This window comes from Schistosoma mansoni, chromosome 1 (genome assembly GCF_000237925.1).
Source record: "Schistosoma mansoni strain Puerto Rico chromosome 1, complete genome".
NCBI classification, from domain to species: Eukaryota; Metazoa; Platyhelminthes; class Trematoda; order Strigeidida; family Schistosomatidae; genus Schistosoma; species Schistosoma mansoni.
Genome location: NC_031495.1, coordinates 8367835 through 8393830, shown reverse-complemented (window position 1 = coordinate 8393830; position 25996 = coordinate 8367835). Strand labels below are relative to the sequence as shown.

The 25996-nt window shown below is 38.9% G+C and overlaps 3 protein-coding genes across 3 annotated transcripts in view; 1 reads left to right on the top strand and 2 right to left on the bottom strand.

The window, feature by feature from the left end:
- The window catches only part of Smp_123930 (hypothetical protein), a gene marked incomplete at both ends in the record, with an annotated part of 15777 nt that extends 15649 nt beyond the window's left edge, over positions 1-128 (bottom strand). Inside the window, one exon of the mRNA XM_018793148.1 lies at positions 3-128. Within this exon, the coding sequence (XP_018647690.1) occupies positions 3-128 (126 nt within the window). The remainder of the gene's footprint in view (positions 1-2) is intronic.
- A 7925-nt stretch (positions 129-8053) lies between these two features.
- Positions 8054-8710, top strand: Smp_003330 (putative 13 kDa deflagellation-inducible protein). The gene is made up of 3 exons (XM_018793147.1): positions 8054-8125; positions 8162-8361; positions 8397-8710. Exons 1-3 carry the CDS (start codon positions 8074-8076, stop codon positions 8484-8486), a joined length of 342 nt encoding a protein of 113 aa, XP_018647689.1. The 5' UTR covers positions 8054-8073; the 3' UTR covers positions 8487-8710.
- An 11329-nt stretch (positions 8711-20039) lies between these two features.
- Smp_003340 (hypothetical protein) overlaps positions 20040-25996 on the bottom strand; it is a gene marked incomplete at its 5' end in the record, with an annotated part of 31798 nt that continues 25841 nt past the window's right edge. The window contains 6 exons of the mRNA XM_018793146.1: positions 20040-20382; positions 21469-21617; positions 22701-22785; positions 23180-23307; positions 23461-23555; positions 24790-25016. Of these exons, the coding sequence (XP_018647688.1) occupies positions 20222-20382; positions 21469-21617; positions 22701-22785; positions 23180-23307; positions 23461-23555; positions 24790-25016 (845 nt within the window). The 3' untranslated portion in view covers positions 20040-20221. The remainder of the gene's footprint in view (positions 20383-21468; positions 21618-22700; positions 22786-23179; positions 23308-23460; positions 23556-24789; positions 25017-25996) is intronic.

Genomic DNA, 25996 nt, shown 5'->3' with positions numbered 1-25996 from the left:
ACGGTTTCGCTTACTGAGTATGTTATAGCCAGTCTCTGCGGAACCAGTGCACGACTTTCGAAAACACTTTGCATTCGTTTCACGGCATACCACAAGTGACAGCAAGCCGATGGCCAAGTCGCTCGCATATCCTTTTAATGGCCATGGTGAGGACCCGTTGTAACTAAAACTCAGCCCAAATGTAATAAAGTATACAACCAATTCAAAGTATGCTAAGAACGGCATCTTATAGTAAAAAATAACATTAATTGTTAAACTAAAGCGAAACCCCAGTTACTTATTAACTTAAATGAGGCCAAGAAAAGAACAGTGTCGAACCTATGGCTCAGAATATATTATTTCAATCTAAATTGGTACATTTGTTTGACCTAAACCCAACAAAGGATTGAAAAATGGAAATCGTGCGGACAAAAAATACATCCCATCACAGTATGACCGTAAGTAACATATGTTATTTAATTCTAAAAGCTAAACCTTCAGCAGCAGTCTTTTGCAAAATGGGTGCGTCTTCCAAAACGTTTTTTAACAATATTCACCGCCTTGTTGGCATTTGCTTGATCTGATGCATTGACCTGTTTCAACCTTTTTATTACACGTATGTCATGCTAATTTCATTCTGATATGTTTATATAAGATACATGTTTTGCAAATAAATTCTTGGTTTCCAGAGCTTTCCACAATCCAAGGCATGGTTTTTTTCTCTAACAATGTTTCTCATTGCACACGTGGTCGCCCAACTACTTGCCGTGACTGAAGTTTTTCGTAATTCTAAGCGTATATCAACAGCGCCGTATTACGATATCGTCATTTACAACCTAGGCAAATCAGATGTAAATCGTCGACGTCGCTACTTTCATTGTTCGCTCAAACCACACTGCAAAAATTAAGTAAAACAAAGAAATGAATAGCAGAGATGGATAGTGGCTAGCAGTAGAATCCAGGACGCGCGTTTCGTCCTATTTGGGACTCGTCAGCTGGATGTACCTGCATCTCAGAGTTGATGTTCACTCTGGGACTCGAACCCAGTACCCTCGCTTCAAACGCCATCGCGTTATCCACTATCCATCTCTGCTTACCATGCTTGTGAATTAAGGTATATCGAGGCAATACGCACAGTATGCACATATGCCAATTAGAGACTGACCAGTTGCAGTCCTAAACACATCGATGGGAAGATCCAAACAAACAATACTAAGTGAAAGAAATGAATAAATGACAGCTTCCATGTCGTCGCTGTTACGGTAAAACTACGAAACGCATTTTAAAATGCTGATACAACATACTTATTGTGTGGCGAACAACAAAGGCGTTTCTCTTCTAAAGTATTGGCATCGAGACGAAAGGACGTCGGTCCGGGTGAAGAAGAGTTGTGGAGCCGATGAAGTGTCACTTCGCATTAGCCAAATCATCCATCAAGCCGAACCGCTTTTACCTATGAAGGCTGATCGACGGATTTTGAAGGGTCTGTAAATTACTGTCATGGTCGAACATGAGGAATTCAGATTAATCGGTAGAATGGTGTGGATTGGGTGAAATGGATGAAGAAAGGGGTACGGGGCTCTTGTATGTGCTGTGTTATCAACTTGCTTTCAGGATCTTTGTTCATTCGCTCCATGAGAATTTTAGCTGTTCGATGCCAAGTTTCGTAAATCATCCATGTCTTATCTCAACTAATTAGTAACCTGACTCCATCCTCGGGAATCTTAAGTCTACGTAAACTGCGTTTTTCAAACCAACGAAACTGACGGAAATCCTGTCAATGAAGCTTATATTGAAGTGCCGATAACTTTTAGTTTAATTATTATGACCAGGTAATAAAATAACCTTAAATATGATTTATAATAGGAATAGATGTCGACGTTTACTAACAGATTACTAAAAATAGAGTGGTGCAAGTAGTAGAATTGGTAGAATCTAAAGTTTCATAATACTGAACAACACTTGACAGGTATAGTCACCAACTATTACAACACCTTGTAAAACAGAATTACCAAATAAAAGTGTAAGGTGTAAGATCTTTTAATATGCTTTTATATGAGTGTGTGTGGAAATACTTCATGTTACATTTATTGTGACGACAAATTGTTGTCTTCACCTAAGTGTAAGGTTGGCATTCTGTGAGGTTTTTATTTGAGAACTAACCATATGTTTTGGTTTGCTTGACATTAGATTTACTCAATTTTCCTATTGAAGCTCTCTTTCAATTCCTGGCAAATATGTAGTTTTGCAATGCCTATTTTAGTTTTCACTTCTGCGGCTGCCACATTAACTGATTTTGTTCCCCATCACCACCGTGTTGTCAAGCAACCTGAATAGTTTTGAGAAATACAAATCAGCCCAGCCATTCACCGTCAAACGTACATCAATGTTGAACGCTTTTGTCATCCATATTCAGGTTAGATTGAGATATAACTTATCGTGAGGTTCTCGAATTATTTTGCAGTCAACTCGTCACTTTTGGAGCAGGTCGAACCAACCTATCAGCTATTTCGGATACTTTCTGACAGTATAAAAGGAGTTAAAAGTATTTAGGAATTATATATTTGTACGTTTTAAACTATCTTTATACTATGTGCACCATATGGTCACCAAGTTGTTGTGTTTTGACCATTTGCTCGGTGGATGTGTAACTCTATATCAGTGTTCATAAAGAGTTCAATCCAGTCTTCCCAAAGTTTGTGATTTAACAGTGGGAAATAAATTAGTAATGTCACAGAATCTCCATATGGAACTCTTATACACATCTAACTAAAGACGACAAAGATTTGATACCAATTATTATCAGTGGCTTTATGCGCTCAGAAACTAACATGTTACCCTTGACGATGGATTCTTATTTCAATCACACTTTAACATCTATCGAGTAAGTGAACACTTATGAAGTTTTGCACATAGACAGGGACGATAAATTTCTTCAGTTTTGGAGTATTCGTCTTATTATGATCAAATCTTTTAAACGACACACTCAAACACTGAGCTCTAAACAGAGGTCAAGTGTAGCATATCAGTTGGTAATTATTCTGGTGTTTTTTCGAGTAATTTATCAGTTTACACTGACTCATTACTGATGGCAGTACAATCGAAATAATTTGCGGCTTTGTGTTCCCCCCAGTGAATATAGGAATACTGTTTTCAAAAGCGTCAATACTAAGTAGTTTAAATACAAATTACATGTAGAAAAGAATATTTTATGGAGATCCAAGTTTCGAGGATCCTTTTGATTTTTGTCTTCAACTTGTAACGTTGGTTATTACATATTTAGATTATTTGTCCCTGCTTTTGAACTAACTTTGTCAACTCAGTGTGCGACTATCGGATCAAAGTTAATCTCCTTATAATTCCACTATTGTCACAAGAAATTGTGAGTTTCTGTGTATATCCCTTATATAACAGATTATAAATAATTCATCATACTCGCCACCACAAGAGTTACATGACTCTCACAGAATTACCTTGACTAAAAACGACATGCTATCCACATGTCCACTCCCATTACGATTGTGAAAATACTAAAAATACTACTTAATCTGTGTTAATTTTATTTTGGTCATCTATTTAAATGCTTTGAAGAGTTCACTTACATTAATTTACAAGACGTCAGAAACATGGACCCCTAATAAGTGTGATATCACAAAATGTACGATTACTATTACCTTACAAACTAACGCTCGATGAGTGCTACACTATGAAGTCCAAGTTTTGTATCGATACCTAGTACCTCTCATACTACTGTTACGATTCTGCGATTGTACGTGTTGTATGTGTAAGCGTATAGGTCTGTACTCTTATTGTTTCATCCGACATCTGTTTTTGAGCCTCATGACTCAATTTCACTTTCAGTCATGTCGGAGCTTGTGATGAGTAACATTTTGAGTTGTCACGTATAATTTCCTTCGCTTTTCCTAACATCCTGCTGTCTGTCTTAGTAAGTCAATACCTGGAAAATATCATTAAATTTTAATCCTTATTTGGCTTTTTATAACTGTCATCTCCTGAATAGGGTTAGACCTATATAAGATACACGAAATCAAACGGAGAATTCGTCTCGCAGTTTATACTAATCTTTCGCTGTGGAGTCGCACTGCAAAGCTCATGATTCGCGAGTCCAAACCTAAATAAAACATAATCCCCCAAAACTCCACAAGGACAAAGCACTATTCTTAACACAGCATCAACTAACTGACTCAGTTCAGGTTTGAAGATCAAATGTATGCAGTTCATGTGTGGCATTTGACTCAAAAAACGAGTCAGTTAAGCAAAAATATCAGTATATTTAATTATTCATTCAGATGCATTGTAACTATGTGCTAATTATTTTCACCTATATAATTTTGGGAACTGCATGATGGTTGTTATTATTTGTCACGTTTTCGTGGTACTGTTATCTGAATTGGACTCATCACCATATATATCAACATTAAACCAAGACAATCTCTCACTAACACAGCTCTCTCACTGTGTCATGTTATTATGAACATCATATTTACTGTAAGATATTCAAAACTCACCATAGTTCACTCTTGTGACTGGAACAATTAAAATGCTTAAGAATATTGATACGGCATACATATTTAGATATATAAAACATATGTATACATATGAACGATCATTGGAAGATAAATCTACAGAAGACAGAAGTTTTGAAGAAGTGGGTTACACTTATTCTGATCACCACCATTTTATACCTTTCCAGTTCTACAGCTATTTGAATGATCCTTTCGGTCCCCTACATTATGTATACATTCCATGTACCAATATCAAATCTTGATCTGGCTGTCAAAAGGATATCTGCTCAGTAATTTCTGAAGGTTCTTGGCTTTCAGGACGAGGCGTCATGACTCCTTCAAATGAAGTTCCTTCGACTCCAAGGAAGGAGTAAGCGTTTTCAGCGAGGTTATTTTTCACGGTATAAGGTTGCTAACCCTATGTCTAACAATTCTCCTTTATCCAGGCTTGGGAAAGGTGATGTGAACCGCGAAACAAGAAGCCTTAACAAATTACGGAAGCTATTTTTGGGGACGTTAATTCATTTAATTCAAAGCTTGTAAAACTGTAACATTTACTTTTGCCCCTAGCCTATTCTACAGATCATAAGCTTTCTTTTGATGCATGATTCACTGCCATAGCATTTTCTGTTCTAAAGCTATTGTCATTTAGACGTAACCTTTTGTACTCTATTTTCTACTACAATACCCCAGTTTTGGACACAATTGTATTTTCCTTATTATTGTACGTTGTGATCAGGTTATTCATCTACTTATTCATGTAACTTTTCACCGTAATCTGAATTGGGAATTCGAGTGCTAGATCGGGGTTGGAATAAAGTGATTAGTGTTCCAGCTGTCTTTGTCTCCTCTCTCTCTCGCGTGCTTGCCAGCCAATCAGGGATAGAATAGTTTTCGTCTCTCTACCCCCACTTCGAACTCACGCATATTAGCCTCAAGGTTAAGCCAGTCAGCCTATCGGGTCAAGGTCTTAATCTACATTCGACAAGTCATACTCGGCACTAAAGTGGGTAGACAGATTCAAGGACGTAACAAAAGGCATTACCCTAGGGAGGGTTACATGTGAAGTTAAATTATTTGTGATACGTCTGTTTCAGTCAATCAGTGAACTTGGCTATTTTATACGTTTAACCTACACCTCTTAGTTTTCAGACATTGATAGACTGTACGGGTAAATTTTTTTTGATGAATTTGATTCTATAATTAGGGTAGAGGACAAAACTTTGATGTATTTAAATTTATAATTAGCAAGTTCTCATATAGTTATGGGATTTACCGAGTCTCATCAAATCTTGGTTTGGAGGACCCGAAGTTGCAGTATATTTATACTCCGACATCCCTTGAATTTCAGAAATGTGGTTATAACAGTAGTAAATCAGGAAAATTTGGACGATCTGCGGTGCTATCGGTTCCCAACCACACGGTCTTCGAAGCTGAACATAAGAAGAGAAAATTCACAATCGACATTTAACATGGAGAGAAGGTTAGAGATGGTGAACACGGGAACTCCTGGTCAGTATGAGTGGCTGAAACTTGCGAGCGTGGTCACTCCATGTAGTTCACATATTTTCACACAAAATATATTTTTTTATCCACAGCCGAAATGTGTTTCTCAGAAGCAGTAAATATTATATTTCTGATTTACACGATAGGACGAGTCACAATGACCAATGGTATGACTTTCACTTAACACCTGGTAGGTTAGGTAGTCACATTATGACAAATCTGCAATTTTGGATCAGGTCTATTATTATAGCAATGAGCTGACTGATCTCATGAAGTCAAAAGAACACGTACGCCCAAATTCGTATGAGAATAACGAAAATTCGACGTTTGCACTAACAAGCACCGCCATTTTCTGCTAACCATGCTATTTGATTTTTGATGGGAAAACTACAATCGCATGTGCACCTGTTCAAACAAACTTTATACAGTTCTCGTTGGTCGTCCACAAAATGAAAACATTCATATCGAATTCTACATATACATTTGATGTTTTTTAATTCCTCAAATTTACTTTACAGCAAAAGGCTATTTAGCTAAATGTGGAGCCTAATTGTTTCAATAAAACATTTTCTTGGTCTTCATGTCAATCCAAATATATCATAGACTTCCAGTACTGTACAACAACCCGCTAATATAATTGTACGATATTAGGGAAGTAAGTAATTTTAGAACTCTAGTTGTAATGTCTCTAACATAATAGAAAATTAATGACTGACTTCTGTTTGACTTTGGCTGCTTTTAACCTAATTGCGATTGCTTCTACTCTCATAGTTTCCACATCGTTGAGCGTCGTTTTCTTTTCAACCTGGGTCTTCGCGTGCTCTACCGAATCCTGAGATACTGAGTGCTAAAGGACCCGGCATCAGATTTCCCCTTTCTCCAGATGCCAATAGGTCATAAACCACCTGTTAACCATCATACAGATGTGTCAATCATTATATAAGAAAAGAATAAATACCGTATCGAACCAAAAGACATACGGAACACCGAGCATATTTTTAGGAACTTGGGCATACGATTTTACGATCCAAGTATTCCGGAAACGGGAATTCGTATTAGCCTATACACACCCAGCTAACCTAAAACACTTCAGAACAAAATGGGCGCCTATCAATCAAATTACAAAAAGGGATTCTTGGCTGCGGATTTAAAGTATGTAAGAAGGGTCACACTGACCCTGGCTTGACTTAAATGGGATCTACCATGGGACCGTTTTAGTATTGTAACTAATTTTAAAGAATTCGTTAGACATTTTGCTATGCATCTTCGACCTCCAGTTAGCAAGACACATGATGGGCCGGTGTAGAGAAGCCAGACGGAAGCAAGAGCTGACCAAAAAAAGTATCATCAGCCTATAAAGTTGGTGACTGTTGAATTGAGCCGTTTAGCAAACTCAGGCTTGGTTGGAATCTATGCTATTGCCGTAAACAGCTGTCGGGGATTTTCGTAACATAATCCATAACCTTTCATATTTGCACGGATACACCCCGTCTTTCTATTTTCTCAGATCCTGGAATTTTTGTTCTGCTAGTTTATATTTTCTTCTAAAGCCACCTATTCGGAACATATCCTTTCTCTAACACTAACACTGTTGGTAGTCTTACTAATCTTGCATACCACTGTGTAAATGTTATATGGCTAATTAAATGCATCCATGTATATGTCAGGTTCTACGTTGAGTGGGAATGACTGACTAGGTCGGTCAATTTCACATCCTAACCGTAAGTGATGTTCCCGAATTCGCTACCCATGCCTGTAATACAGTTTTTTCATCATAATTCTCATAAACAGTCGATTGGCCTCCAAGTAACATGATAACAGCTAGTTTCAGTAACCTCACCGTACTTAGATAAACATAATCACTTTAACGTCGGACACAATCCTCAAATAACTGTCGAAAATACTTGGATTAGCACCTTAATTGAATTCACCATACCCTTTGAACAATGTCGGTATCCGGAACTCCATCTTACTCTTAATTACATTACAATAGTTTGTGGAAAAGATATTGATTATTGAAAAACATTGGCACGTATCCTAGCACCAACATCACATTTTGAAAATGAAACATGACGCACAAATTCTTCAACAGCACAACACCGAACTTGTGAAACGTAACATCAGTTTCTTGAATGCTTGATATAGTTAAGTGATAGAAGATTTGTGTCAGAAAAGAGATCAGTTACAAAAAGCAATTATTGAGGAAGATGATGAAAAAAACCGTCTTCAGCACGACATGAGGATTATTTCTGAGAAACTTGCGAAAATAAATGATTCACTAAGCAAGAAGCTAGTTGTTCGGAATTCTTACGATAAGGCGATTGCGGAATCGCAACAAGCCTATTCTAAAGTACTATGCAATCATAATACGTATGAATTTTGTAGCTATTAGAAAACTCTTATGTGCTGCTGAATGTATTGAAATGCAACCAAGAAAAAATGAAGGATAAGTTCGCCAAAACCTATACTCCGTAATCTTTAGAGATCAAACTCGATTATTACTGTTCGAGCTTCCAAACGGTTCTTTGAACCGATCAATCCCTTGCAGTATACTGATACACATAGAATATTTGGTTCATTCTGTCTATAAAATAATATCCGAGTTGCGTTGAGACAGTTTTTATTCATCTACATAGACCATATCTTTGTAACTGCGTATTTGTATTAGCCAGTTAGCATTAAAATAACTAATGTTTGTCAGTTCGTCTTGTTATTTATTCTTACTATTCAAATGTCTAGATGAACTATGTTTAGGAAAATGCAACCATTTGAATGTTGCCAACAACAAGTTAATAAAGCAGGAGCTCACAATGTATCAACTTTAACAACCACATCAAGGATCTAGACCATCTGAGAGGTACCTATTATGACCATTAATTCAGGTTAACTGGGCTATTATCTTCATTCTAAAAGACTGATAATACATAGCCGGCTAACTCATACGATGTATAATCAGTGGCGCGAAATTTTGTTTAGTCTTAGAAAGTTCAATGTATATCTTTAAATCTGTGGTTAATAACAATCTAAATATGAAGTTAATTGACCTTCAAAGATTACTTTGTCTATCAATTATGATTGCCTGTTCTGACTACATCAAGAAGTTATCAAACCACAAACGCTATGCTTTGGTCGGCAGAAATTAGTAGCCTGAACATTACTCAAGTAAGCATGATGTTTTCAGCAATAATACGATATCGTACAAACAATTACATGAGCATATGGGAATGTCAAGAGCAAAAAGCACTTGCTAGTTCAGAAATTAGGTTTTCACGACTATGATTGTGTTCAAAGTGTGGATGCTTTTAAAGCAGTTTGTCACTATAGTTGTAATCATAATAATTCATGGCATTTCGCTCCTGCTGACTGAAGAACATAAGTCAACTAGCGTACGTAATATCTCCAGGTGCAGTTATAAGAAAACTGGAAGTTGTTTTAAGTTTGTGGACGCCAAGAGGGCTTTTCTCCACACTCGCTCTTTGTGTAGCAACAGAAAGGAGATTTAACTAACTTGGAAAAACCCATACGGGGGAATAATAATAACACCTTGACCTAGTTTCAGGGTTTATTGCTTTAAAACATGTAGTTTAAAACACGCGATACCATGGTAGGGAATAGGTGCAAAATATGACACCTAATAGTATCCAGATGACTGACACCTCTTACCAACGAACACGAAGGACCAAAGTTGCTAAGTGCGGATTCGGTGGTTTGTGTTCCCACACAGCAAGCAGTATCATACACTTGCTTTAGATAGGATATATACATCATAACAAACTCTGTAAGAGCTGTTCTCAAAATGTTACCTATAAAATCTGGGCAAACCTGTGTAATCGCTAATATTTTGTAACAATAAAGAGAAGGGTATGTATATTGCCATCTTCGCCAAGAAACCTTTTGTAAGGCAATGCTCCAGACAATCACACTTCTGTGGTAGGCAACTTTAAGACAAGACTGCCCAATAAATCGGAGCTAGTTATGAAGTACGAAACACTGTTATTGAACCTCAATAAGTATTAGAGTTCTCATTCATTTAAAGATGAAGATGTAATAAACATATCTACCCCTCGTCCACGTAAGTCAATCTACTAATTAGTGGACATAATATGAGAAGTCAAACGCTGGATGTGAGGAGGTGGCAGAAATACAAACTGATGACTGTTAACTAATGGGCAGACTCAATTTAGAAGTAATTCTTGTAATCCGCAGTCAAAAACACTTTCGCCCTGTATTATATTTCCAAACTAATCAAACATTTAACTAACCACGATAATATACTCAGTATCACAGGTACAATATACAACAGAAATCTTCAATTGATGTCTTGTAAACCTCTAATTTTCACTGAACATAGAAATATGGAAATGGTGTGAAATCGCATAATATACAATGCCAATAATAAACAAGTTGAGACCTGGAACAAATTTCAATTCATTGAAGTCGTGACACTTCATACTGTAGTTTGTGTTACTGATGTCGACAGATATAAGTAGTATGTATCATGAATCGCAGGAGAAGGGATTAGCGACAGAAGGTTAAGAAGATTGACGAAAAGAGGATGACAATAGAGCATGACTGGTATGGAAATGAAGGAACGATAAAGTCCGAGACAGCTGATTGGTATTTTGCAAATGAAGTATTTACTGTACGGTTCTCAAATTTTACAAAGAGGTTCTGTAATTTTGTATCCAAATATATTCGGTTGTCTCCACTTGTATGTTCTCGTTCACTATAACACCATTAGGGAGTTGGAAAAATAATCATATTAAGATTGAAAGTTTCAATAACAAACCTGAAGCAAGTGGAAAAATGGATAAGTAATGTATCTGGAAAAGAACAAATGAGATAGCGGTTTATAATAATAATATTCAAGATAAATAATAAACGCACTGATTTTGAGACATAGGATTAAATCTCTAATCAGAACAATGGCCTCATGTACTGGAGTTGTTTTTGGTTTGATCCTCGATAAACTTTGTTGATGGAAGAGGTCATTTTAAGGATGTAGTCCACTGACTGATAACAGGAAGAAACAATGACTTCATGTGATGGAGACCAATAAACTGTAAAAGACAAGTTTATAATGCAAGTGTACTCACATAAATCTTATAGGTAATTAGTTTATTTATTTCGTAATCATTTATTACCTAAGCTACAGGTGGATAATATAAATGGGTGTTTTTCCAGGGATGTTCGGTGATCAATACGTTTAGATCTTAAAATCAAAAGATGAATCACTTTATTGCTCTACGTAACTAGCTTTAAATTGAGAACTCATTTTTGAAATAAGCTTTGACTGTCATATTCCAAAGTCGATTGAAAAATAATTGTCTACATAATATGAATTCCCTCTAAAATAAAATGTCTCCTTCATATTTGCATAAGTGAGTGATTTCACATCTGTATAAAATATCAACTACGTGTTTCTATCTCGATAAAAATGGCTTAGAATATATGTGGAATCATTTTTAACCACTTGATCAACTTATCCGAAAACTATGAAGTTACGATTACGTTATTTCATTCATTAAAATTAATAAAGACTAGTTACAACTTTAAACAGTGGGCAGTTAGGATACTTAGCTATAAAGTCATCTTGAAAGATAAGTATCCCAGCTTTCAACTAGGCTTATTCTATATTCGACAATTATTCGTTTTATAATGTATAAACTCATCCTTATTCCATTGAGGAGTCTTTGTATTTTAATTGGCGAATTGCTTTGGTTTTAAGACATTATGAAATTATAAGTCTAGATTTGGCCTAAAGATTTGTAGTGACCGGCCAGTCTCGATAAGAACACGATTGGAATAACAGAAACAATTATTATTATTGTAACCAATTGTACCAGAGCTTGTTTTACTGTATTTGTTTAACTGTATCAGACTCACTTCTTGTTTCGCTATCCGCCTTGTTTGGTTTGAACTTTCTCACACACTGCCCATTTCGCCTGTACCCATTGGCACGTCTCGGTATTATTTCGATACCACGAGATCGCCAATAAATGTACTTGATCTGGATTAGTAAAGCCTTCTGATTTACGAGTTATCAAAGGAACCAAGTCGTTTTTGGACGCGTAATCGAATAGTAGTGGTGATCATAGTCCGTCCTCGACTCGACACCCACTACATCTGGTAATCCCGACAACCAAACACGCAATACATCTGGTGAGCCGTATTTGGAACACGCACTACATTTGGTGAACCACAACTGGTAAACCAATTCATCGAGCACAATTCAAACTTGGCCAACTTTCCAACCCAGATCAATTCGGTGAGTCTATTTATCTATCCACATCTGTTGCACATATTCGTATTGCTATATTTCAATATATAATATTTTGGCAACTTAATATGGTGGATAACGATAAGAATAGTATAAATATAATAGACTCCGAGGTACAGGCTATTAGTTTTCGACCGGTTCCATTTATCCCTCATGATCCAGAAGTCTGGTTCGCGGCACTGGAATCTCAATTTGAGATCCGCCGCATAACCAATCAAAGGCAAAAGTACGCCTATGCTTTGGAATCATTGCCCGGGGATCGTTTAACCGCTGTTTGTGAGGTTGTCCTCAATCCGAACGTTCCAAACGTTTACGACCGTCTCAAGGATGCAATCCTTCGACATTTCCTCCCATCAAGAGAGGAACGATTGAGGACTCTATTAGCACGTCACCCTATGGGTGATGCTAAACCGAGCCATCACCTCACGCGCCTGCAATCTCTTGCAGGAAACACAACACCCGACTCCGAGATAGTCAAAGAGCTGTGGCTCGAAGCCTTACCAGCGAGTATCCAACCAACTCTTACGGCTCTGCTCGAGGACACCCCACTCAACAAGGTGGCCCTCATAGCAGACAAAATTCTAGCACGAGTTAACGCCAAAGACGACAATGTGGTTGCTAGTACTTCCCGTTCAAACATTGATCTCGATCCTAGGCGACCTACGGCTCATGGGGATAGGGATAAGTGTATCCACACCCGTCTCAGTTTTTGAGACCGTTCAAAAGTGCCAGACCCCTACGTCCCCCGACCCAGGTCACGATCTCGTAAGGCCGTAACGACTTGCCCCAAGCGGGCATCTTCCAAGCCACGCCAGAAGGCGGCTTCGGAAGCGAGTCCGAGTTGGTGCTGCTTCCATCGTGCCTTCGGGGCCGGTGCCCGTCATTGTCGAGCTCTCTGCTCATACAAGGCGGGGACTTCCCGAGCCAGTGAGTAAATACGGCCGTACTCACCGGCACTTCACCTCAGTTTGACCGTTTATTTTACGTGCACGATTATCTCACTAACGCTAGGTACCTAGTGGGTACAGGTACCCAAGTTTCTGTCGTACCTATCAGTAACAGTAAGTCTCAAGCTACGATGCTTCGACTACGCGCTGCGGATGACTCAGTCATTCCTAACTATGGTACACGACAACTTACGGTCAATCTGAGCAAACAGCCTTACGAAGGCCCTTTTCACGTGATTTCCCGTCACGAAAAGACCTTCAAGGTTGATCGACATGGCCGCGTCAAAGGAGTTAGCATTGATCGTCTCATGCCAGCACACGTCGATGACAGTGCTATACCTGATAAGCCGAGACCCAATGCTAGACCCATCAAAGCTTCTAGCGGGATCTCTACATCTACTTCGGATACCACGCTAGATGCACCTGAGACCTCATTCTCACGTCCCAGTCAACAGCACGTGTCATCTGCCCCGTCTACGGACGAGACTTCCGTCTCACGTCCAGACCAGCAGACCACACCGCCCTTGACTGCGGATGAGATTGCAGGCTCACGAGGTTCGAACGAGACTACCTTCTCACGTTCCGGTCGCCGAGTACGCTTTCGCGACTAACCTCATAACCAGCAGCGGATACAGTATAGGACCCTACCCCTATACTACACTTTTCCCTTTTTCTCTCATTTTTTTTGTTTACCCCGAGCCTACGCCTCCGACCATCGCTGTTTTGGTATCGTCGACTTCAGTCAACTTTGGCGAAAGCTGGTCTGATCACCCACTCCCTAGTCAACGTACTCAGTCGATCTCTCTGGCTCCAAATACGTATGGTATACATTTGGTTCCGAGCTTGGTTATTCTGGTCGCATCTGGTTCCTTGGCTCAATCTGGTTTCGTCCTACGTCTGCAGCGTTTCTGGTCCGGACCTCTACGAACGCAATCCTCAGATTCTGGATACAAACCATTCTGGTGTAGCATGCTAATCCAAGCCAATCAATACAGTACGTTTCCTCCTGGTACCGTCCTACGTCAAAGACCTTTAGTGGCAACTCGAGGATCAACGATAACTTCCTGTTCTGCCAACGCCTTCGTCCTACAATTGCACGTTTCACGATCAGTCCCACGAACGAAACCGCTACGTATCGAAAGTGTAAACCCTTTCTAGCGGGGGGCTCCTGTAGTGACCGGCCAGTCTCGATAAGAACACGATTGGAATAACAGAAACAATTATTATTATTGTAACCAATTGTACCAGAGATTGTTTTACTGTATTTGTTTAACTGTATCAGACTCACTTCTTGTTTCGCTATCCGCCTTGTTTGGTTTGAACTTTCTCACACACTGCCCATTTCGCCTGTACCCATTGGCACGTCTCGGTATTATTTCGATACCACGAGATCGCCAATAAATGTACTTGATCTGGATTAGTAAAGCCTTCTGATTTACGAGTTATCAAAGGAACCAAGTCGTTTTTGGACGCGTAATCGAATAGTAGTGGTGATCATAGTCCGTCCTCGACTCGACACCCACTACACGCCTCAAGTTCCTTCAGTCCTAGTGCATCTTTGGTTTAAATCAAAGTTTTCCAACTTCCTCAGGTAATCTTTTCCTACTCATCATTTCGGTTTATGTGCTACACACACCCTTTCAATTTTTTAGCCAACACTCACTGCTAGTAGGTGGATAGGACTTTGCTAGTAGTGGATATATGCGCGCACTTGGAGAAGGATTTTAGACTTCCCCACCCTCGACCCTATCAGGGCATTTGAGGAATGTTACTCATCTCAAATGAGTATGAGTTAACTGATTGGTCTGTGTGGCACAACTTTAATATGCCCAGACTAATAGTATCATCGTCTAGCCGATATCTTTTCCCACTGTTTTACAAGATGTTGGGACCTATTACTGTGTGAGATGAGGTGTTTTAATCTGTAGTGGGTGTCGAGTCGAGGACGGACTATGATCACCACTACTATTCGATTACGCGTCCAAAAACGACTTGGTTCCTTTGATAACTCGTAAATCAGAAGGCTTTACTAATCCAGATCAAGTACATTTATTGGCGATCTCGTGGTATCGAAATAATACCGAGACGTGCCAATGGGTACAGGCGAAATGGGCAGTGTGTGAGAAAGTTCAAACCAAACAAGGCGGATAGCGAAACAAGAAGTGAGTCTGATACAGTTAAACAAATACAGTAAAACAATCTCTGGTACAATTGGTTACAATAATAATAATTGTTTCTGTTATTCCAATCGTGTTCTTATCGAGACTGGCCGGTCACTACAGGAGCCCCCCGCTAGAAAGGGTTTACACTTTCGATACGTAGCGGTTTCGTTCGTGGGACTGATCGTGAAACGTGCAATTGTAGGACGAAGGCGTTGGCAGAACAGGAAGTTATCGTTGATCCTCGAGTTGCCACTAAAGGTCTTTGACGTAGGACGGTACCAGGAGGAAACGTACTGTATTGATTGGCTTGGATTAGCATGCTACACCAGAATGGTTTGTATCCAGAATCTGAGGATTGCGTTCGTAGAGGTCCGGACCAGAAACGCTGCAGACGTAGGACGAAACCAGATTGAGCCAAGGAACCAGATGCGACCAGAATAACCAAGCTCGGAACCAAATGTATACCATACGTATTTGGAGCCAGAGAGATCGACTGAGTACGTTGACTAGGGAGTGGGTGATCAGACCAGCTTTCGCCAAAGTTGACTGAAGTCGACGATACCAAAACAGCGATGGTCGGAGGCGTAGGCTCGGGGTAAACAAAAAAAATGAGAGAAAAAGGGAAAAGTGTAGTATAGGGGTAGGGTCCTATACTGTATCCGCTGCTGGTTATGAGGTTAGTCGCGAAAGCGTACTCGGCGACCGGAACGTGAGAAGGTAGTCTCGTTCGAACCTCGTGAGCCTGCAATCTCATCCGCAGTCAAGGGCGGTGTGGTCTGCTGGTCTGGACGTGAGACGGAAGTCTCGTCCGTAGACGGGGCAGATGACACGTGCTGTTGACTGGGACGTGAGAATGAGGTCTCAGGTGCATCTAGCGTGGTATCCGAAGTAGATGTAGAGATCCCGCTAGAAGCTTTGATGGGTCTAGCATTGGGTCTCGGCTTATCAGGTATAGCACTGTCATCGACGTGTGCTGGCATGAGACGATCAATGCTAACTCCTTTGACGCGGCCATGTCGATCAACCTTGAAGGTCTTTTCGTGACGGGAAATCACGTGAAAAGGGCCTTCGTAAGGCTGTTTGCTCAGATTGACCGTAAGTTGTCGTGTACCATAGTTAGGAATGACTGAGTCATCCGCAGCGCGTAGTCGAAGCATCGTAGCTTGAGACTTACTGTTACTGATAGGTACGACAGAAACTTGGGTACCTGTACCCACTAGGTACCTAGCGTTAGTGAGATAATCGTGCACGTAAAATAAACGGTCAAACTGAGGTGAAGTGCCGGTGAGTACGGCCGTATTTACTCACTGGCTCGGGAAGTCCCCGCCTTGTATGAGCAGAGAGCTCGACAATGACGGGCACCGGCCCCGAAGGCACGATGGAAGCAGCACCAACTCGGACTCGCTTCCGAAGCCGCCTTCTGGCGTGGCTTGGAAGATGCCCGCTTGGGGCAAGTCGTTACGGCCTTACGAGATCGTGACCTGGGTCGGGGGACGTAGGGGTCTGGCACTTTTGAACGGTCTCAAAAACTGAGACGGGTGTGGATACACTTATCCCTATCCCCATGAGCCGTAGGTCGCCTAGCATCGAGATCAATGTTTGAACGGGAAGTACTAGCAACCACATTGTCGTCTTTGGCGTTAACTCGTGCTAGAATTTTGTCTGCTATGAGGGCCACCTTGTTGAGTGGGGTGTCCTCGAGCAGAGCCGTAAGAGTTGGTTGGATACTCGCTGGTAAGGCTTCGAGCCACAGCTCTTTGACTATCTCGGAGTCGGGTGTTGTGTTTCCTGCAAGAGATTGCAGGCGCGTGAGGTGATGGCTCGGTTTAGCATCACCCATAGGGTGACGTGCTAATAGAGTCCTCAATCGTTCCTCTCTTGATGGGAGGAAATGTCGAAGGATTGCATCCTTGAGACGGTCGTAAACGTTTGGAACGTTCGGATTGAGGACAACCTCACAAACAGCGGTTAAACGATCCCCGGGCAATGATTCCAAAGCATAGGCGTACTTTTGCCTTTGATTGGTTATGCGGCGGATCTCAAATTGAGATTCCAGTGCCGCGAACCAGACTTCTGGATCATGAGGGATAAATGGAACCGGTCGAAAACTAATAGCCTGTACCTCGGAGTCTATTATATTTATACTATTCTTATCGTTATCCACCATATTAAGTTGCCAAAATATTATATATTGAAATATAGCAATACGAATATGTGCAACAGATGTGGATAGATAAATAGACTCACCGAATTGATCTGGGTTGGAAAGTTGGCCAAGTTTGAATTGTGCTCGATGAATTGGTTTACCAGTTGTGGTTCACCAAATGTAGTGCGTGTTCCAAATACGGCTCACCAGATGTATTGCGTGTTTGGTTGTCGGGATTACCAGATGTAGTGGGTGTCGAGTCGAGGACGGACTATGATCACCACTACTATTCGATTACGCGTCCAAAAACGACTTGGTTCCTTTGATAACTCGTAAATCAGAAGGCTTTACTAATCCAGATCAAGTACATTTATTGGCGATCTCGTGGTATCGAAATAATACCGAGACGTGCCAATGGGTACAGGCGAAATGGGCAGTGTGTGAGAAAGTTCAAACCAAACAAGGCGGATAGCGAAACAAGAAGTGAGTCTGATACAGTTAAACAAATACAGTAAAACAATCTCTGGTACAATTGGTTACAATAATAATAATTGTTTCTGTTGTTTCAATCGTGTTCTTGTCGAGACTGGCCGGTCACTGCAGGCGTATGAATCTATTTTCAATCACCACACTAATGGATCTAATCTAACTGTGCTCTACTGCCTTAGGGATTAGACCTCTAGGTTAAAGACTAGCGGAGTGCTTCCTAAGAAAACCACCTGCCTCGGCTTAGGCACACGGGAATTACCACACGCCACACACAAATAAAATGACTTGTGTGGCGCATACACATCGTGGTGTCCTTTTGTACCAAGGTTTATGTGTCCAAATTAATTTAAAACAATTTTATATCATATTTGAAGGTTGAAAATGTTCTTGAGATTCAACTTCCTAAGGCTTTGTAGAGGAACCCAATGCGAACTTCCTAAAGTCGATTCAAATAACCTGTCTGAATTCACCCGGACATAGGTATAAAATAAACGTTATATATATATATATATAAAACACTAATATTATATATCGCGTAATTCTCGCCAATTCGTGAAAGCATCCAAAACAACCAAGTAGTTTCTGCCTTGTATTGGACCAGCGAAATCGGAGTATATTCTTTGCTTAGGCTTGTAGTGCAATGCTTCGCTAATCTTTCACCTCGATAACCGTTATAATACAACTCTCAACGGTGCATGAAATCAGAAGGCAAAGAGAAGCGGCAACTACAGTTTATTGTCAAATGACGCAGCTCACAAAGCTACAAGGACACGAGTAAGTACCTGCAAGCAATTACATAGGCAAATTTACAGTCAAATTGTATAAGGGTGCAGCAAACTAAAACAAAAGCTAGTAACAGGTTTTCAGTGCATGCATATATGGGGAGGGGGATGAATCACCGAAAGATGTTTAAGCAATCAACGTTTTGGCTAGAGTTTGTCATGTGCTCTAGTGATCATAACAGTACAAAGAAATATGCAAATTGTTACTATCCAAATGACAATGTCGGTTAAGTGAATCAATAAAAAGGCTTAACCAAAGTTAACCATAATCATAATTAATTGTAGGATAGTTGCTATAGTCTCGTCTGGTTTTGGCCATGATTTGGGTTATCCTTTAGTCGGATTCTTTGCGGCTTTTAGACAGGGCCAACAGCTACAACACTTTTGTTCTATGTCACAGCCCATCGACAGCCAGTATGCGTAGCTTTGAGTCAGTAACTTTATTTTACGTATTCCCGGGTGCCCACTATGGGACCGTTCTAGGACTTGCTGCCGAAGAATTCTGGGGATAACAATCCGGTGGCCAAACAAGATAATAGAAAAGAGTAAGCAGGTATTATTGAATGTCGGGTTGGAAAAGTACTGTATTTAGTCTGGATAAGTTTCGGGACTTTTATAAGACGTGCAAATCAAATCCAAAGGGATAGTAGGACAACGAATACACAAAGCCGACTACTGTTTCAAATGCTCGTGCATTCATTTCAGAAAGCCCTAGGGAGAACAAAAGCAGAAGACATAAATGACGAAAGGGCAAAATAATGCGACCTTCAAAAGTGATGGACCGCAAAAGGAATGTGGTAGATAAGTCTCAAGTGGACCGAAGAGGAAAGTCCTACATAAGAGACTTTAAGAAGGGGAGGTGTGGAGACGGCTCCAGGTGAACTCAAGGAAGCTCTGAAAGAACCGAAAAATTCCCATCCAATCATTATTTTGAAGAGCATTCCAGAATCTCGACATGTAGCTTCCTCATTGAGCAAAAACTAAAACCCACTTCATGTGGATTGGCTGACTGTAATGGTGGTTTCATTTTAACAAAAAACTATAAATACCCTAGTATTTTTGTACCACGTTTGACATTGATTGGAATGAGATTTTTTCCATTGGTCCTCTGTCTTCTAACTTGAGACTTGGATGATTCAAGAGTTTTAGTGCTCAAGTTATTCGCTTTACAGCGAAAATTCAAGATCTGGATATAACAGAAACCATTAATAGAGCAGGATTTATAAGAATGAGAACACATTTATTTATACATACATAACATTGACAAAGGTATATAAAATATTACAAATGTAAAGAAAAATTATACAAGTCAAATAAATCATACATAGATGAAACAACCATTATTTTCATAAACATACAAAAAGAAAAAAACAAATTATCAAATAAATCTACATGAACTAGAAATCAAGCCCAAGCTCTAAGAATTGCTCGTCTTGTAGCTAAACGACATGATACAATGGAAGCAATTATCATTCCTAATGTGACAGTAGCTATTGCAGTATAATCGAAATCTTCTTTAAGTAAATCATATGTTTGTGAAGGTGATATTCGAGTGAAAAACAAATCTGAAATATGGAAAACAAAATTGGATAAGGGAGTTCAAATCGAGAAGTGCACATGAATTATATCAACACAATTATGTTATAATGAATAAAAAATAAACAAATTTTGTATAAAAATCATCATCGATAGTTGCCAGCAGTCTACAGTTAGGCTACGTTTTGAGCGATAGGCGGGATTTAGGATAAACTTATAAGAAGATCATGTACAATGTTGCTGTCTAGATTTCAAAAGTTCATGTATATAAGGTGGGATGAGGAGTGCGAAGTTGTATGTAATTCGCATCCAGCTGGATCGTTTCAACGAACATGTAAATTTTAACACTGTGTTAATTTAAAACACACTAACATACCATTACTAATATTTAATCAGTCAGTCAGCTACAACGTCAGACCTGGCATATATATGCATCGATCCAAGTTGCCACACCTAATTAGCACAACAAGATGAACACCGAATTCATAGAAGTAGTTAATTTAATGGAGGTAATATATAAAAGAAAAAATGTATATAAGGATATAGTACAGGAAGAAAGACAGGTATGAAGCAATTTTAGTCCCACAGTTTAAGGGCAGACAAAGAGTGTATACAACTACACCATTGTGATAGATTCTGAGCCATGTCACTCAGGGTCTCCAGCCATTGGTTACGATAGTCGCGCGGACCCCAAACTAGTAGTCTGCATTTACTAACATGGCTCAGGCCAGAAGTTAGTGACTTTATGGACTGATGCCTCGTTTTGGTTTGGGCACCCCTAACTTTCTTCCAACCATCCCGAACACTAGTCAGCATTGCTCGCCGTGGTAGTTGGGCATGCGTAATACGTGGCACAGCCATCTTAGTCAATGTAACTACTAATATCAGTAGTAATAAGATTACAGATATACTAACGAAACTCATTTAAGTAAGAGACTAGACCTGATTTATCACGAGCGAACTCTTTACGTCAAGTGTCACTCTACAAATTCAACAGTCTAATTATATAGCTAAAACAAAACCAAACGTTTTCAATCAGTATAAAAGTGGAAGGAAAACATTTCGAAAAAAAGCTACCGAATTACTAAGAATATATGAATAGATTTCATACTTACCTAATCCATATGCAAATACTAATCCAGTGGACTCTAAACCGGTAGGTGCTGTACGAATAGCTCGAATTCGCATAATTGATTGATTATATGTAATTATAGCTTGATCGGAAAACGGTAGCACAGGAGCATAAGGATGAACACCTTCTTCCCTGGAATATTTTAAAAAATAAGCAATTTAAAGAGAAAATCAAATTCAACCTGTACTCTCGTACTGTTACGTTATTAATGAAAATGTATAATCATTTTAATCACTAAAAAGAGTAGAGTGTGATAGGGAAATAAAGCTATGAATAAGACGCTTTGCTATGAAGCATTCAACCAATTATAAATAGATACTGAGAAGGATTATTAGAAGGTAACAAATCAGTCGAGTATTAGAAAAAAGAGGGCAGTAAGTTCTTTTAGCCGATTTATTACGAGAAGTCTTTAACTTCTACGTTGCATTATTCAAATGTAGGTAGGATTTACACATCGTCTTCAACAGATATTCTTGTATGCAATTTTAACAACATATTTCGTAGACTTATAGCACTGCATCTAGAAAAACAAACATCTTATTGGGAAACAAAAAGATATTTAAAAATTTGATCTTAACCACTTGAACAACGACAGATGGTATAGTTGAATGATATAAACTACATTATCTCGAAACTAATAACAAGGTACAGTAATACAAAATTTTAGAGTACTTTCCAGAAATGAATTAGGTTGTTAGAAGTAAATTAAAATATCTGCAATTGCATTATGAAAAGCCCAATTGTTAGTCCAATAATTTACTATCCCAACTGTAGCTACAACCTCGACATAGTGGTCGGACTAGTATATTGTAACGGGCCAATCGAGCTATATTGAATGGATTACACTTTCATTTAGACCCTACCATGACAAGCTGGTTGGTCAGTAAATATTAAAATATTAGAATTACGAAATACTTAGTAGCTCTTTTAAGCCAAGCGAAATTTCCTTTTAATTATAAAACGAAGTTAATTTATTGTGAATATACGTGACAAGAATAATGACTCTTTCGTGAGAAGTGTTTGAAAACAATAAGATTATAGGTGAGGATCGATGGGAACTTAAACCGATGTAAACATATGCAAGGTCATACTTTGCATTTGACTGATTGATTATTGAACGAAATTTTAGGATAGAAGATACGTCAAGAATGAAGTTAACTATAATGAACACAAAATCAAAATAAAGGTTGTTAGTATATCTCTGTGATAACTTACATTAGTTCAGAAGTCATATCCAAACTACGACGGGGATCGAAAAATGTCTTCGGAAGTTCAATTAGACTATTCCTCTGTAAAGCCACTGGAAAATTAAAAGCAAATCTTTAAGCGACATTATTGGGAACATATTTGAAAAATTGTCAAAATACGTATAAGTCGAAAGGCCTGAAACGACTCGATATCCGTCACCTGATTTTACAGTCTAAGATTATTCAAATAAACCAGAGATACTGTCTCAGATTGTGAATCTAGGTAACGCGAGTCGATTCCGACAAAAAGCACCACTATCCTCAAGATTGCAGGTACACCCCACTAATAAGTCCTCACAACTAATAAAACTAGGTCTACGGTCTCCTGTCAATTACCTCGAATCTAGCAAATGATATCGATTAACGTCCCAGACAGGAGCCACAGGGACACGCAAAATAATTTCGACTTTAAATAAAGAATTAAATCAAAAACCCATTCTTACTCACAAATTATATTCTTGGCGGTTATTCCTCTCTCAGTAACTGAAACAGTCACTGCACCACTACGTGGTGGAGTGTTTAGTATGTAAGATTGTTGTAGAACTTGAGGTATTAAAGAATTTTCACCAGTTGAACTACAAAAACCATCAACATCACTAGCACGAAATAAAGATGAGAAACGTGAAAAACTCGATAAATCACCAGATCCTTTCAATGAACTTGGATTAGATAACAACCACGAAGGAATAAGATTGTTGAGAAACAATTGCCAAGGGCTTGGAATTGACTGACTAGCACATAATTCCCCGGATAATTTAGTCGGTTCATATAATTCAATAACGGTAGCTTCATTGCGTAATGATTTGTGATTATAATAAGTATACTTTAAAGAAATTTGAAAGGAGAATACATTACAACAATGTACCGGAGAAAAGTACGGATAAAAAATTTCGCATGGAATTTTAAACAAAACAGTAATTTTGAAATAATAAGACATTAAAATATTCTTCGACTAATTATAAGACATTTCCCAACAAAATAAAGCCTTCAATGGTCAAATAAAATCACCAATTATTCACATAGTATTGCTTGTTAGAACGTGTAGCTACACATAACTGTGAACAAGTTATCATGTATCATTCGTTCGTGTTTAAGTCGTTCGGCTAGTAATGTCCACAGGTTCAAATCTTGCTTTATATTTAGGCATCCAAGTAAGGTATCACGACCCGCTAAACAGATAAATATGGTTCAAAGATAAGCATATGAATATGTACTTGTATAATGAATTATACTACTAATTTTAAAAATTGAACTTTCATGGTATGTAACAATTTCACATTCCATTACATAGATATTTTGATGAGATTAGCCGAGAAAATTATCGATCACAGTAATAGTGTAACTTATAACATTTTGCAAAGCTTCGTTATACCTATTTGCATTTAATACAGAATAATACTCTGCAAACAGTAAAACAAGCTTAGCAAATTAACAAGTAGTATCTATAAAGAATAGTGTTATGTTTGCAGATAGAGGTGATCAAACTAAAACATCGTATCAGTACACAAAGCCATTGACTATTGAACTAGGCGTAGAATACCTGGTTGGAGTCCACGTGGTTAACAAAAATAATGGATGACAGCTCAAAATTGCTCACAATGAAGTAGAAGCATTTCGGGATTTAAATTCTAAGGAAAGAGAAAAACATGAATGCATCACCACCATTTCAAACCCTAAGTCTCTAACTATTAATTATGATAATCAAGCGAATCTAAGTCAGGTAGTCTATATTCATTAACATGATTAAATCCAGTTGTCAGTGACTTGATATATCGGTACTAAAATCTTGTTTTGGTTACCCGTAGCTTACTTCCAACCTACTCCTACACCGGATAATAAGGCTCGTTAAGGTCGACGATGGTTGAACATACATGAAATATGTCCCAACTACTTCAGTTAATGAAGATTTACGTTATCAAATAACTTCCTGTCTTTACTTAGTATGCTATGCATAAACCTAACCATTGCTCACTCTGCGGTCTCAAAATAAACAAGCGTACAAAGGATACATTCAAAATAATATAGAATCTCTGAAAAACAATACTCGTTCAACTTACAATAATCCAGTTCTCTGAATGCACTAGACTAATAGGTTCAGAACATCGACGATGTACAGCACTATACAATATTCGACCAGCTACAACATCAATCAAATAAATCATCAATGTATTTGTATGACTGTTGATATCACCACCAATAGTAAGTACTGCAATAAGATTAGGATTTAAATATTTGTAAAGAACACTTCTATCACCTAATACTCGACCAACTGAATAAATATGTTCTGAAACACAAAATAAAATGAAATAAAAATTAATGAAAGCAAAAAACAAGGAGGGAATTTTGAATATTGAAAATTTGAATTTATGACTAAATTATGGTTTGACAAAAATCTAGATGTTTCAACAAGACTTATTCAGATAAAGAAAAAAAAACGCATAAAATGGACGTCTTATCAATGCTAATGAGGACACTCAATGGATTACTTGATCAAGCCAAAAACTAGACTTTTGCACAAAATTATCTTAAATGATTATTGTTATGGAGACTTGGTACAATGCACATTTTTATTTATTTTATTTAAATTTATTTAAACACATAAATATTGGTACAAGGAAGCACCAGATACATATGCGCCATACAAATCTCATTCGATTTGTGTGAGGGCTGTGATACTGCCCAGGTGCCCAAACTGAAGCAGGTGGTTTTCTTAGGGACCCACACCCGGAGCCTTTGACCTAAAGATCTGATCCACAAGGCAGTGGAACATCGTGAGGAGATGCAGTCCCATGGTAGCCGGTGATCAACGATTCATTCGTACGCCATTTGTTTCCTCAGGATACTGGAGCCCATGTGCACCATTGGTTTGGAATCAGGGTTTTCCAACTCCCCTAGGTGGATCCTCCACATCCACCAACCCGGTTAAAGTGCCGGACATTCGCCTTTCGTCCTCTCAATTCCGTGAACAACACCCCTGACACGAGAATGCAGTGAGCAGGACTTCCCTGGCAGAGGCTATATATTCGCTGGCCATGTGAGAGCATTTCGAGAGTGAAAGCGGACTCTCCCCACTCTCGGCCGTACCAGGGCATTTGGGGGCCCAATGCACATTTATTTATGCCAGAATCTATACTGATATTCAACTGATCGATTGAGATAATCAGTGTTTAATAATAAAATAGCCCCCAAATGCCCCGGTACGGCCGAGAGCGGGGAGAGTCCGCTCGCCCGCTCGGGCTGCTGTTACATGACCGAGTGGATACA